Raw genomic sequence first — 14,664 nt, 5'->3', positions numbered from 1 at the left:
GCAGAAACTGAGGCAAACGGAGCTGGTAGGGACTCTATTTGACAGAATTTTTTCGAGAGGTAACAAATTTATAACAATTCCGGGGAATTTCGGGGCCCCACTTCCGCGGGGGCCCCTAGGCAATGCATTTCTGGACGCATTCGAAGAAATATCGGTAGCTTTGTTTAATCAATAGTTTCCAATTTGTGAGATATGATTAAAATGGGAAAATATCTAACCATGTTAATTACTATTATAATTTTAATAACTTATGTTCCTACCTATACGTATAATTTATGAAATCGCTTCTGTACGAATTTGTGATAAAAATCACGTGGTACTTCTGCAAAAATTGCACATTATACATGGTTATGCGCAGTTATGTTCAAAAAATACAAATCTCATTGGATTATTATTGACAGTGTAAATTGAAGGAACCAATTTTGCACGCATTATTATTTCATGAGCCCCTGGGGAAGTTGCGACCGGGCGGTCTTTTTAACAGCAGCTGATTTGAAGGATTGTAAAACAGTAAAAAGGAAACACATTACTGTGCATGCGGAGCGAAATAAATTTCCAAAGAGTAAGAATTATTTGACTCGACAAACAGATCCGCCGAGTATTTCAAAAGCGGAATTACTCTATTTCATTATGTTCCCCACATGAAAAAAATTAAAACTCAACAATTTTTTCGGGCGCGAAAATTTTCCCTGGGGGGTTATGAGAATAATGGGAGATTCATATGGTGCACCTAGGGCACCGCATATCTATAGAACGGATTGATGAAATTTCAAAAACAAAATTTTGTTACACTCCTTAGGTCAGTACCTGGAGAGGTTTTTCGAACCGACTTCGAATTCCGACCTTGAAGGGTTTTGTGCATTAACCAGAAATTTGCGAAAAAATTAGTTTTTCGAAAAGACGAAAAAAGTATGGCGCAATGTTTATCGGTTAGATTTTCACCAATTTTTGATATGTTGAAGATTATTGGTAGTAGAACAAAAGTTAAATTACACAAAAAGTCGAAATCGACCTGCGTGACCTTCTTTCGGGGACCGAAAGGTCAAAATGTCAAAGGTCACGCTGCCACATAAATGGGGTATCATTGGAAAGGTATTGACGAGTGGGTTAAGAATATATATACTTTGTGGGGTTTGGGACCACTCCCTGCAAACATATAGCCAGAAGAATATTTTTGAGTTCTTCCCCTTCATGCTTCCGTGTAAGCTCCCAATCCACTGCCGTGTTAGATTCTGGACAACTGTAGATTTTTGTTCTTTGGCTTATAAAACTTCAAAAATTAAATATAAAGAGTAAATTTCGTGCGAAAAAATTGGTAAGTTTTTACAAATTTAATTCCATTACGTGTTTCTGATTATGTAGATTGGCGTTATTTTTAACCCTTTATGGGTCCAATTTATAAAATTGAATGGAGGGCTTCGCCCTCCATATAAAAATAACGATATAATTTAAATGCAATTAGTACACATGTCTTTCTTGTCCATTAATTGTGTATGATGCTAAATTAAGCAAGTTTAATGATTTTGATTTGAACTTTGAACTTTGATTGAACAAATATTTAACCTTTTTTCAAAATTAAAGATCAAAGATTAATAATTATTTCCAGCAGCAGAATTACAAATTACCGAAATAATGGCAGCCAACTTATTTCATATTCCGGATGGTGTTTTTAAGGCTAAATTTAACACCAACTCGGATAATTGGTCGGCTATCTTGCCTTACATTGATGGTCAAAAGGTAATTGTTTTTATTTCTAATTAAATAGCTGCGAATTCTTGTCATTAATTGTAAATTATTATATATTTTAATTGCAGTACACCATCGGCGATACGTGCACGTCGAGGGAGACGCAGGGTGAATTCATCTTTTTGAAGCCAAAGGTGAGGATCAAGGAGTCAGCAAACCCCTGGAATTGGAGCTTCGGTCTGGAAATCTTTTGCGAAAAGTACCATTACTGGGTCAAAGCTGTCGAGGTTGGTAATCAATATTTAATTTAATTAATTCACTGACAATTTTACTTACTAATCACAAAACAATAACACACAAAACAGGGGGGCGAAATTTTCCAAAACGGTGTTAAGCTTGACGACAAAGTCAAAACCAGGCTAAATTTTGGCGATATATTCACCGTCGCGAAGCTTCGCAAAGACTTTTCTGGTGGCCTTGCAATCTTCACGTTTAAAGTAAAAATACAGTTAAAATCGACGAATTTGAGTAATGCTTAATAAATTTCGTTTAAATTTTCTTAGAAACGAAGGTACCGTGAAAATTGGGATAACCGTGGGGAAATTGGTACCTCGGAGAATCCAGCTGAATTAAATGTCGCATTTCAAAACGATTTGGTACGCGAATTACGAAATAATTTAATGATAATTTTTCAGTGAAAAATATTAAATAATTTACAATAATTTTCCCTGGTAATTTCTAGATTTTCTCGAAAATTCTGTCCCATCTCTCCGTCGGAGGCTTGAAGAACGCTCGGCTAGTTTGCCGACACTGGAACGAGCAAGTGATTCCCATTCTGGGGAAGAAATGCGTCATAAATTTGAATTGTCACGTTTGGTGTTGGTGTTGGCCCTTTTCCGACTGCAACCCCTCCCTGAAACTTTTGCAATATGATCATGACATGGAAAATGTCGCAGATTGGCCAAACTTGGAGATAACCTTTCCTAACCTATCGGAAGAAATGGATGGCCTCGAAAATATGGCACTTAAGCATGTCGCTGATCTGAAGTGGTTTCTGCGAAGGGGACACCAGCCCAAGACTTTGTCCTTGAAGGGGAGCATTACTTCTGACCGGGAGTACCAGTTATATCTGGACACCGCTTGTCAATTTAAGTCCACCTTGGAAGAATTACATCTCGACGTCAAGTTGCAAATTCACGACGGTAACAAAGAGACGAAGTATTCAACACGGGACGCGTTATTTTTCCCCGTTCTGAAGAAGTTTTCTATCGAGCTGGATAATCGTACAGGTTGGGAACCCGACTCATTGAGAGCCAAGTGGATGAAAACTTGGGCCGACGCGATTACCCAGGCGACCTCCATCTCTACTTCCTGCAATGATTTCATTGGGTCAAGATTTGTCCAAGAGTTGCAAACCACGGGACTTAAGGCGTATCCAAATTTGAGAGAAATCTCGCTCACATGCAAGGCAGAGGATGCCATTAATTCTCTCACCGAGTTGGACCAGCCCCTGAAAAATTTGACACTCACATTACCACTGGGGAAAGAACATCTTCCCGACTTTGAGAATTTGCTTAAGAAATTCGCCCCCCCCTTGGAACTTCTTTGCTTTCGTGTCACGACTTATGGAATGGAATACAACTCAAGTTTCGCCTTGAATCTGCCATGTCTCCCTAAATTGGAAAATTTAGATTTTCACTTTGGAGCTTGTAGTAATAACATGGATTACCATTACTTAGACTATCGAATCCGAAACGAGGCACGATTGAGCCTCGCATTTCCGAGTCCACGTGGTGATCTCAATCGACACGGGATCGACTATCGACGCCACCTTCCCTCGATTCGTTCCATCGTTGTGGAACCATGGATTGCGAGGGATGAGGAGGACGAAGATTATAATTATTATAATCATAATTACCACAACGATGGCGACAATGATGAGGATCATGACAGTGCCAATAATGACACGGATAATTACGACGATAGCGATAATGATGAGGATATCGACGATGATGGCGAGATTGATGCGGATCAAGATGATTTTTGGGAGACGTACAGCGATCTGATTGACAGTCTGCTGCCTACAGAAAGAGGACAAAGTTGCAAAACTCTGGAAAATTTTACCATTTTGAAGGATGATATTGAACCTGAAACTCGATACCGTCAAGCCGCCCGACTTCCGGCAATATTTCCAAATGTTCGGAACGAATGGATGAACAGATTGAGGGAGAGGATTAATCAAGATGATAATTAAAAAATGTATATACTTGTTCAATGTTATGAATTTATACTTTGTCAATCAGTTAGTTAAAAGGATATTTAATACTGGGTAAGTAATCGAGAGTGGGATAATTAATTTAATTTAAATCCGTGTTTTATAATTAAATTTGCAGCAGTAATTAATTATACTTTGTGGTTTCATTACCTCTCTTTTTATTCAAGAGTTTGGTGATAATTGTGTTATAATAAATAAACCGTTACAATTTACAATCACATGTAACCAAGCGGTGAAACCATATTGAATATTATTTTTTGCCAGTAGAAAATCTGTTTAATTGACAGACGCCTTGTTAACACTTACGACGTACATATGTATTTAATTCAATATTTTATGGCTGGCTGTGACCCTTAAGGTTCAAAATGGAGATCATCATTAATTCAGGGTCAAATTTCTGTTTAAATTGATGTGCATACCTAATTTTTGGGTCAGCTTTTCTGTATACGGCTCATCAGCTCATTTAGGGCTACTTTCAAAACTAAATTTTTTTTATTGATTTGAAATTTGAACAATTTCATCCCAAATTTATGATCACCTCACCGCATTGACAAAACCTATACGTGTAGATTGTAAACAGGGTTCGCCACCCCGGGTTTTTGTGGGTTGGGGTTTTTTGCGGTTTTTGGGATATCAAATCTCCTGAAAAACCCTACTGCTTAATGGGGTTTTCCGGGGTTTTAAGGCAGATTGATACAAAATCCCTTAAACTATAACTTCGATCAATGATAATCAAATTGTCGGATTCATCATGAAGTTTTGAGAATTTTTATATGCGACCCGAATTTCCAAGTATCATTGCATATATGTATTTCCAGGTTTACATGCTAAACATAAATTTTCGATTTAACAGTCCAAGTCAATGATAACGCTTAAAATTGCATGATAAATTCGTACATTAAACAAGTTTTTCCGAATATTTAATGTTAGAAATTTTTGTACAGCCTGCCCCAAAATCTACAAAAACCCACAAAAGCCCCAAACACTCCGGAAAAACCCCCTGGGTTGGGTTTTTCTAGAAAAACCCTGGGGTTTTACTGGGTTTTACTCAATGTTTTAGGTGAAGTAATAAAACTTACAATGTTGCATACGTCAATTTGTTAAATTATTGAATTTTGTCAAGATTTATCAAAAAACTTCAATTCAAAATGCGAGGGACACAAAAAATAAAAATTTGACCAAACTCCAAGTTAAGCTGTAAATTCTTACTTTTAGATCATAAACAAAAATTCGAAATAAATATACGAGATTTTCGATAAATTTACTGAAAATTGATCATAGTACTTAATTCTAGTTAGATATGCACCTGCAAACTGCTTCCATTGATTTATCTATTTGAATTTTAGATAAAACTTAGTAAAACCCGAGTAAAACCCCTTTAACATAGTAAAACCCGCTGGGTTTGATTAATTTACAACCCAGTAAAACCTGGGGTCGGAATACCCTGATTGTAAATCAGAATAGTAACCTGTAGCTAAATATGCATATATGTAAATAGGCTGTTATAACACATGTACCCAGACAGTGAAACTTTATATACAGGGTGGTTTAAAAGTCAGGTTACAATGGACAATTTTTCAATGAGAAAAATTCGTAAATTTCCATTAGTTACAGATTTGGGATTCAGATTTTTATTAATTTTTATCAAAACTGACGGAACACTGATGACAAAATTCTTAAAATATTGAATTTTAGAGGCAAAATTTTGGTAACTACTGGAGATTTACGAATTTTTCCCGTTGAAAAATTGTCCATTGTAACCTGACATTTAAACCACCCTGTACATATGCATGTCTCCCCACATTATTGAAAATTTTCATGGGAAACGTCTTTGGGACTGTGCAAATAGCACGTGATCTACTTGACGGGGGGTAGGGGTCCAGGCATCCTATCTTTACCAGTTGATTATAGTATGGGCCATATGGGTCACAACAGGGGGGTGTGTATACAAATTCTCCGAAAATCGATCACAAATTTTATGCACCGTCCCCAAGTGCCTCCTTTTGTGCTAACATATTTAGAATTGCTAGAGAAACAATCATTATTATGTGTATTGACCTGTACAAAAAAATGTAAGGGCTCTACATACATATCTATGTTCCTATTTATAACTTTTTACACCCGACCTTTCTATTTACTGGATATACATATTCACATATTTATTATATATTACAAGCACTCGGTTTAACCTGCAAACACTTCGCTACCTTTCTCATTTCTCGCTGACGCGTTCACCCTGCTCGACCCGTTCAAGGAAGATCAGTCTTTTAGCGCATGCATAAATAATATGCGACAGGTAAATTTCACCCTTTAATTGTTTTTGAACAGGATTAATTCGATATTTCTCAATTTCGCTCTTTTCCAGGAGGATAATATGGAAAAAGTAACGCAACAAGGGCAGAAAGTTGGACACATTCAGTGTGTAAGTTTGAAATCATTAATTTTCAGTCCAAATCCGCACAAAGTTTATCCAAATATTTTTATTTGCACGTTATACGGTTGTAGGTCAAATTGCATAATTTACATATTAGAGATAATGCAATATGGTGAATTTTTTTTTATCATAAACTAAATGGGTCTAATGGTGCGTAGGGATAAATAAAAAAGGGATAATTAGAGATCCCGTACTATATAGTGGCGATGGGGAACTTTGACCTAAAAATGGTCAAAAAATGATTCTTGAAATCTCAAATTTTGGTATAATATGTCAAATATATCTGACCACGTGTCCTCAAAATTTCATAGGCTTTCCTTGAAAAACAAATTTCGTACGCAACTTCAAAGCGAGGAAGTCGGGAAACGAGTTTTTTGTAAGTAGCAAAATCTGAGCGACAAAGCCTCGAACAAGGCTTGACTAAATTTTAACGGAGAGAGTTGTTGTCGTGCAAAAATTAGGACATACATAAAAAAGTATGGGGAATCCGAAAATATCAACTTCAAATACGCACCACAAGAAAAAACCATCATATTGACCCCTGGAAAATAAAAAACGATTAAATTTATTTTTGGAAAGTACGGATCCACGTTTGTGCCTAATGCGACCATGAAGTTGAACATTACTCCAGACTATGCGCATCATATGAAGGCTCATAAGTTGTGGGTCAAAGCGTATTCAAATAAATCTGCAGCAAAGCATACGGAAGGTCAAGAAAAAATGGTGAATGCAAGCCCTCCCAAGCTTTACAACAAAATTTCACCAAAACAGTTGGTCATTGGCGACGAGTCCCACGTCTTCAAAAACGTGACAGAAACTCCGGGAAGTCAATTTTTTTCTGGGAAATATATCTCTCAACTGAAACCCGAAAAGAAATTAAAATGTTCTTCAGAATTTCTAAAGAATTTTCATGTTTAATAATTGGATTACACGGAGTTAAGTGGAAAAGTCGAAGAAAAAGTTTTGCTTTATTTTGTCAATATTTCGAATGCTATCTGCTATTCATTATCAAGACATTTACAAGATGGGAAATTTGTTACAAGATTTCGTAGTTGAAATTAGTTAGTGTAAATTCATAAAAATAGTTGTCATGTTTGTGGCGTTGGATACTGGGGTCACGTTTTGAAGTGATAAAAAATGTAAAGGGACCCAACTTGATGGACCGAGGGAAAACCTTGCCATAAAGAAAAGAAGGAAAACCTCAGTCAATCCACCCAGACCCCATTTGGCATCAAGTTGGGTTGATGTTTTGTGTTTTGTTGTGTGTCGCTTGAAAGTGGGAGTGGTTTTGTGTTAATAAATTTTGGATGTCGAATGATTGGTAGAAGTAAAGCTGCCCAAATGGGGTTGATGTTTTTGCCTTCATTAGAGTTGATTTTGTCTTTGTCAAGTTTTTTAATGTAAAGTCCTTCTTTGTATTTACGGTAAAAATATCTGTGTTCTGATTCAATAAGTGCAGTGGATTGAAAATGGATGGTGTGAGTGGGATTGTCTTTGATATGTTGTGCTACTGCTGAAACGATTTTTTGTTCGGTGACATGCTTGTTTTTGTTTCTGGTGGTCATTTGAGAAATGTTGGTATACGTTATGTTTACCTTGTCTGTTTCTGATTTGTGTTCTTTTATTCTATCTAAAAGTGGTCTACATGTTTCACCTATATATAGTTTGTTACAAGAGCAAGGAATTTTATATATACCTATCTGAGGGGTTGGTGCTGCCTGTTTGTGTGTACATATCATATTTCCTACCTTTTTACCTGGAATATAACCGAAAGTGCAAGAGAGAGTGCGTCTAAGAAAGTGTGAAAGTTTTGTTGTGAGGGGGCCAGAATATGGTAGTATGATACGTGCGCCTGTCTCTAATGTTTTAGGTTCATTTGTCTGAAACTTTTTAATGCGTTTATTTATGAGATGCAAAGGGTAGCCATTTTGCATGAGTTGTGATTTTATTAATTGTAATTCTTGGCTTAGGAATTCTGGACTGCAAATGGTAAATGCCCTATATAAAAGTGAATCAATTACCGAAATTTTGTGAGATTGGTGGTGGTAAGATGTGTAATGCAAATATCTACCTGTGTGTGTACTTTTTCTGTAAACTTTGTGTTTTGTAGTACCATCTGTGTATCTAATTATGGTTATGTCTAAAAAATGTAATTGATTGTTAATTTCTTCTTCTAACGTGAATTGTATCTCTGGATGGAAATTATTGAACTGATTTAAAATGTTTGTTGTTTCGTTTTTTGTGATGCAAGTGAAAGTATCGTCAACGAACCTACGATGAAAATGTATGAGTGGGTTATTATTCACTAGTGTGAGTTCTAAATATTGCATGAAAAATTCAGCAAAAACTGGTGAAATTGGGGAACCCATTGGTGTGCCTGTGGTTTGTTGGTAATATGTGCCCTTGTACTGGAAATAATTGGAGGAAATGCAAAGTGTGAGTAATTCTAAGATTTCAGTAGAAGTGAGACTAGTTTTGGTTTTCCATATATCTTTGTTAGCGTCTAATTGTTGTTTAATATAATTTAGTGTTGGTTGTATTGGAACCTTTGTGAAGAGTGATTTTACATCAAGGGAAATCATGGTTTGATCGCGTGGAATTTTTAAAGTTTTAATCTGTTCTGCAAATTTGTATGAATTGAGAATGGAGTGTTTGCTTTTAATTGTGATTGTTTTCAAAATCTTGTTCAGATAGTGAGCTAAATTATAGGAAGGTGAATGACGGAAATCGCAGATTGGTCTAATTGGAATGCCTGATTTATGTATTTTAGGTAAACCATAAAATATAGGAGCGGAAGAATGCTTTGGTGCAAGGTTATCGTATGTGTGTTTGTCAATTCTATTCATATTATGCAACTTATGTAGTTTTTGTTGGATTGATTGTTCTATTTCTTTTGTTGGGTCATTGGGTAGTATTTTATATGCAGGGTCATCTAATAATTGTGCCATTTTGGTTTCATATTCATTCCTATTCATTATTACTGTCGCATTGCCTTTGTCTGCGGGACATATTACGATGCTATTGTCTGTACGTAATTTTTCTATGTGAGGTAGTGCCCAAGTAAAATCAGAAGTATTTGTATTGGTTTGTTTTTTATGATCATGTATAATTCTTGATGCACCTGATCTAATTATGTTTTTGTCATGTTCCGTAAGATTTTCGTCGTCAGTGTTTTTGAGCCAATTTTCTATTGCTAATGTTGTTTCGATAAGTTGGTGTTTATGATTTTTTATTGGTAATGCATAGTTTAGCCCTATTTCTAGTGTTTTAGAATTTTCATGTTTGGCAGGTGTTAGGTAAATTTGGGCATGTTTCGGACCCCTCAGTTCAAAATGGCTGTGTGAAGGCACAAGTTTGTTTTGGGAAATGTGAGATAGACCGTCTGACTCCTTTCATCAAGGAGTATCAGAAAATATAAAATGTAATTTTTTGGACCGACCTTTGACCAATCCATAATGCAATGACTATCAAGGAAGAAATTGAAAAAAAATTCAGTTTGACGCTGAAAAATGAAAACCTCACATTCAACCCTTATCTTCACGCAATAAAAAAATTTGGGCTATTTGTAAGAAGACATACTCCCAGCTTTGTGAAACAGTCGAAACTTTAAGAAAATTTCAATTCAGGTAGGAGATAATTACCCTTTAATTAGTAAAGTCTTCCGAAAAAGCAGTAATGGCGGGCGTGAAGGAAAAGGTTAAATACGAGATGGACAATTGACTTCAGTCTTCTTTGTTCGCGAATATGTGTGGCTGGATATATTTAGGATATTATCCTAAAATTTGAGATTTCTAGAATTATTTTTTGACCATTTTTAGGTCAAAGTTCTCCACTATATAGTACGGGGTCTCTATATGAAAATCAGAATTAAATTTGAAATTAAATTTTAAACAGTCATGTAGTTGTGAAGGCATTTTCCAATACTCTTGAGATATTCGAAAGTGTCTAGATCAGTGTTGTATGATTCTACAAATTTTTGTCTTTACTACTGGAAATATACTGCAATTCACTAATGTCGTTTTCGGTGGACATGGTTGTGAATGTGAGTGTGGAGTGCAATTCGAGTGAATGCAAGGAAAAAGGAGTGGAATGCATTTTGGTCCCTTTCTAATCTATTAAAGCTTAAAATAAATTTAATTATCCCTACCAGAATTATCTTTGAGTTTCATTATACCAGATGGTTTCCTTAAATTATACCAACAATATTATACCAAATTGTCGTTATACCAAAAAAATTATGCAATCCGACCGCACACCGTTCAGTGGCGGAACTATAGATTGGGGGCCGGTACATAAGCTTGGTTTGGGGGCCTATCGAAATTTACGTTTACTAATATGTGCTTGTGATTTTTTATGAAGTTTAGCATTAACAGTTTTACCATCATTCCTTAAATTAAATACTACTTGCGTTATTTAGTTTTATGTAGTTATCAAAATATTAATAACAATTGGAGATGACAAATTGTAAATCAAAAATGACGTTATGGGGTGTAGCGATGTTAGAAATTTCTCGAAAAACCGACTTTAAATTGTTTTTTTTAAATTTTGGTAAGACCAGTTTTTGATAAATCAGATTCTGGAAATCTTTAGTAAACCGGCTACTTTGAGTTAATTTGAAACCTATTGTATGTAGTTCTAATTTAAAAAAAAAAGTTTGCAAATTTAATAAAAAATAACACAAAATTATAATGAAATCTAAAATTGGCAGGGATTGTCAAAATACATTCTTTCAAAATAAAAAATACAAATACACTTCAGAGTCAAAAATACATTTGTATTTTCAAATTACTTTGCTAATTTTTTGTAAAAATGCAAATTACATACTGTACTATACAGTGCAGATATTCGTTACTTCTTTGTAGCCTTACAATGGAACCTTTTTTCAAGCTACACGAGATACGCTTAGTGACCAATGCTAAAAAATCAAGCTAAAAATTACAAATGACGTGGTACTTATCTTTCCGTTGAATGGGCACTTGGAGGTCAAATATTTGAGGGCAAAGTTCACAGTAGCGGCCTGTTTTTTCTCAAACGGGCGAGCGGAGGTGAAAATTTTCTCCTTCGAGGTCACTCCGCTCCCTTCACTACTTCACCCTCCCACGATCGCACTTCATTCAATGCATATTATTTTTGACAAAATTTCACAATCTCGAAAATTGGTGTATGCATTCATATAATTTTATATTTACTATAAATATATATATGCTAAATTATAATTATTTGTTAATAAGTTAGAGTTATAATTTATTGAACCCATCGTCACTTTTTTTATTACGGATTGGTGGATAGTAGGACTTTAAAAAGCAAAAATATTAGTAAATATATAAAAACTTATGTATATGAAGATTTACGTATATGAAAATTTACGAGATTGTGAAATTTTGTCAAAAATAATATGCATTGAATGAATTGCGAGCGTGCGAGAGTGAAGGGATCGAAGTGACCTCGAAGGAGAAAATTTTCACTCCTCCGCTCGCCCGCTTGAGAAAAAAGCAGGCCGCTACTGTGAACTTTGCCCTCAAATATTTGACCTCCAAGTGCCCATTCAACGGAAAGATCAGTACCACGTCATTTGTAATTTTTAGCTTGATTTTTTAACATTGGTCACTAAGCGTATCTCGTGTAGCTTGAAAAAAGGTTCCATTGTTAGTATCGAAAAATAGTTTATGAAGATAAAACAAGGGGTCAGGTTTCGTAAAAATCGAAAGCGTACATATGCAGTTACATGATTATAGATGACAAAATCTCCTAGGCGTCGTAAGTATTTTACTATACGACGAAAACCAAGGATACGAAGAAATATTGAATACCCTCAGTATTTAAATATGTTTTGGCATACCAAATACTCCTCATTTTATGGATTTAATAGATCCAAAAAATTTGACATGTTTTTTTACATGAGTAAATCCTATTTACTAAGCTTAAAAAACAAGTTATGCAAAAAATAACTTCAAAATTCGCATTAAACTAATGCATGACTTGAGCCACAATGGTGGGATGCCAATCAAATCTATGTAGGCCTTGAATGTCCACATTTTCTTCGTTATCAGAAAAATAGTTATTCCAAATCCATGCAACATTTCAAGGAAAATTTATAATATTTAATTCTACAATATAATTTCTTTAAATAAATCTTCAAACAAATGAAAACATAATTTCAACAAATTAGAGAATCTTAAAGTAATATTTCCATAACTTAAAAAATTTCTACGCATTAATTTCATTTTCGCAATTTCAAAAATTTGATAAAATTAAAACAACCGGAACATTTTATGATGTTTGCACAAGTTAAGAACATTTCTATAATTCCAGAAAATTTTACAAATAAAAATAGGCGCTTGGGGGCCTAAAGTTTAACAGATTTATTAGTTTAATACTTTTTGAATTATGAAAGTGGTTATGATATTATTCTTTTAGTTTCTTTGGGAATAATTTAGTTTATTATTATTGAACAAATTTGAATAATATATATATAATAGTCGGAGGGCCGGGGGCCGTTGCCTAGCGGGGGCCGATACGTGAGACATAACCCTGCGTACCCCCATTTCCGCCAGTGACACCGTTTGTTACTCTATCAGATTTTTTACAATCTATTCTCCCCATTTCTCAGATTATCCGCTGCATCACGGAATTCCTCCCAGTCCAAACCCTTTTACAATGCACCCTGGTAACCACCACATGGGAGAGGGAAGCCCGGAATCAACTGCACTCTCGAAGATTCCTCCACCTCTGGGAAAAACTCCTCCCAGCTGAACCAGACCGCAGCATGGCGACCTACTTAAGCAAACCAATGCACCACTACGGAGGTCCCAAAAATGTCCAGATTACTATCCACCAGAAATCCAATTTCACCCAATTTCTCTCCGAGTTTGCCCAGTTTGCTGCAAAATATTCCAAAACGGTGAAATATCTTTTGATTGATTACCCAATAACCGCGGAACCATCCCAGTCCCACGACTTTTTTAAAATTTGTTCCACCTTGATTAATCTCACTTCCTTTACGGTTGACCCAATGAGCTGGACAGGAAATCGTGGTGACCCCGACGTCGTACAAACTGCTTTAAGGAAAAATTTAATTCCAACCAATATTTCATTCCCACGTGTTAGGACGCTCGGTTTCTATCTAAGTTCATGTCCTTTTGCACCCCACGGGGATGAAATAATAAAGAACAAACTTGTTAACGACATTCTCCCACTATTTCCAAATTTTGATAGGCTCCTCGTAAACGATGTAATTTACCAGGGGGCTAATTCAAAATTATTCGACAGGTTGTTAAATCACACAGAGTTATCAAGTTTATCCCTTACGCTAGAAAACTGGGGGACACGTGACACCCAATTGATGAAACATGTCAAACACAACAATCTATTAACGAGTCTCGAATTATGTGAAATAACTGAACGAAATGCTCCCCTGTACGAGCAACTGCTCCACCGATTTTCTCCGTATTTGCAAAAATTTCACTTATATTCAATATGTTCCAACGATCCTGACCAATGCACCCTTCACATCCCGATATTTCCAAAGTTAAAAGTTTTCAAAATTTCGGGCGGGCTGAGAGAACGCTTTCCCCCAGCGAGGTTCATATTTGAGACGAAATGTGAACAATTTTCTCTTAATTATGCTAAACAATTCCCATCCTTGGAAAAACTGTGTGTTTGTAATGGATACAAAAAATACATTACGGGAGACGATGTTACCGATGAGGGTTTTTTGGAAGGCGTGGTCCCATTTTTGTGGGACGTATTTTTGAAAGAAAATATTCCCGCGTGTCAAACGTTGAGAGAGTTTGAGCTCCCGTTCCCACTAAGGGCGAGGTTTCGACTGTTTTCCACGGATTTAGATAATACGGAGTGGGAGTGGAGAGATAGTAATGATTATTTTGACAGGATTGAGGAAACTTTCCCACGTGTGGGTTACCACGTGGTTAGTCCTGCATGGAGAATGGAGAGAATGGCGAAAGTTGAGAGGTTGGTAAGGATTGCGGTGAATTTAGGTTTTAGTGAGGAAAGGGTTGCTAAAGGGTTGATGGATGGGTGTTTGATGGATAATAATGTCGAGATTTGAGTAAACAAGTGGTCATGAAACATGATGACAAATCCATTAAAATGCTACTAGGCAGCATTATAAATCGTATATGGTAAAAATCCAATAAAATTTCAGCTCGTTGCCAAATTCTACATTTTTAAGACAAACGCGACAAATAAACATTTCAACATTTGTCTATGCAAGGGATGTTTCAAAATTTAAGAAGAAAAATATTTTAAA

General features: G+C 35.7%; 1 protein-coding gene across 1 annotated transcript; it reads left to right on the top strand.

Annotated features, from left to right (window-relative positions):
* Positions 1-6,193: 6,193 nt before the first annotated feature.
* LOC118436846 lies at positions 6,194-14,612 on the top strand. The gene is made up of 3 exons (XM_035855482.1): positions 6,194-6,257; positions 6,327-6,383; positions 13,006-14,612. Exons 1-3 carry the CDS (start codon positions 6,249-6,251, stop codon positions 14,461-14,463), a joined length of 1,524 nt encoding a protein of 507 aa, XP_035711375.1. The 5' UTR covers positions 6,194-6,248; the 3' UTR covers positions 14,464-14,612.
* The last annotated feature ends 52 nt before the right edge of the window (positions 14,613-14,664 follow it).

This window comes from Folsomia candida, unplaced genomic scaffold (assembly GCF_002217175.1).
Source record: "Folsomia candida strain VU population unplaced genomic scaffold, ASM221717v1 Fcan01_Sc010, whole genome shotgun sequence".
In the NCBI taxonomy this organism is placed as follows: Eukaryota; Metazoa; Arthropoda; class Collembola; order Entomobryomorpha; family Isotomidae; genus Folsomia; species Folsomia candida.
The sequence above is the reverse complement of the archived record's forward strand: the minus strand, read 5'-3'. Positions and strand labels throughout refer to the sequence as shown.

Excerpts from the sequence above, each read along its gene's own strand:
- LOC118436846 (XM_035855482.1), top strand. Across the intron at positions 6,384-13,005 it reads AAGTTGGACACATTCAGTGT|ATTATCCGCTGCATCACGGA; the intron begins GTAAGTTTGAAA and ends CCCATTTCTCAG.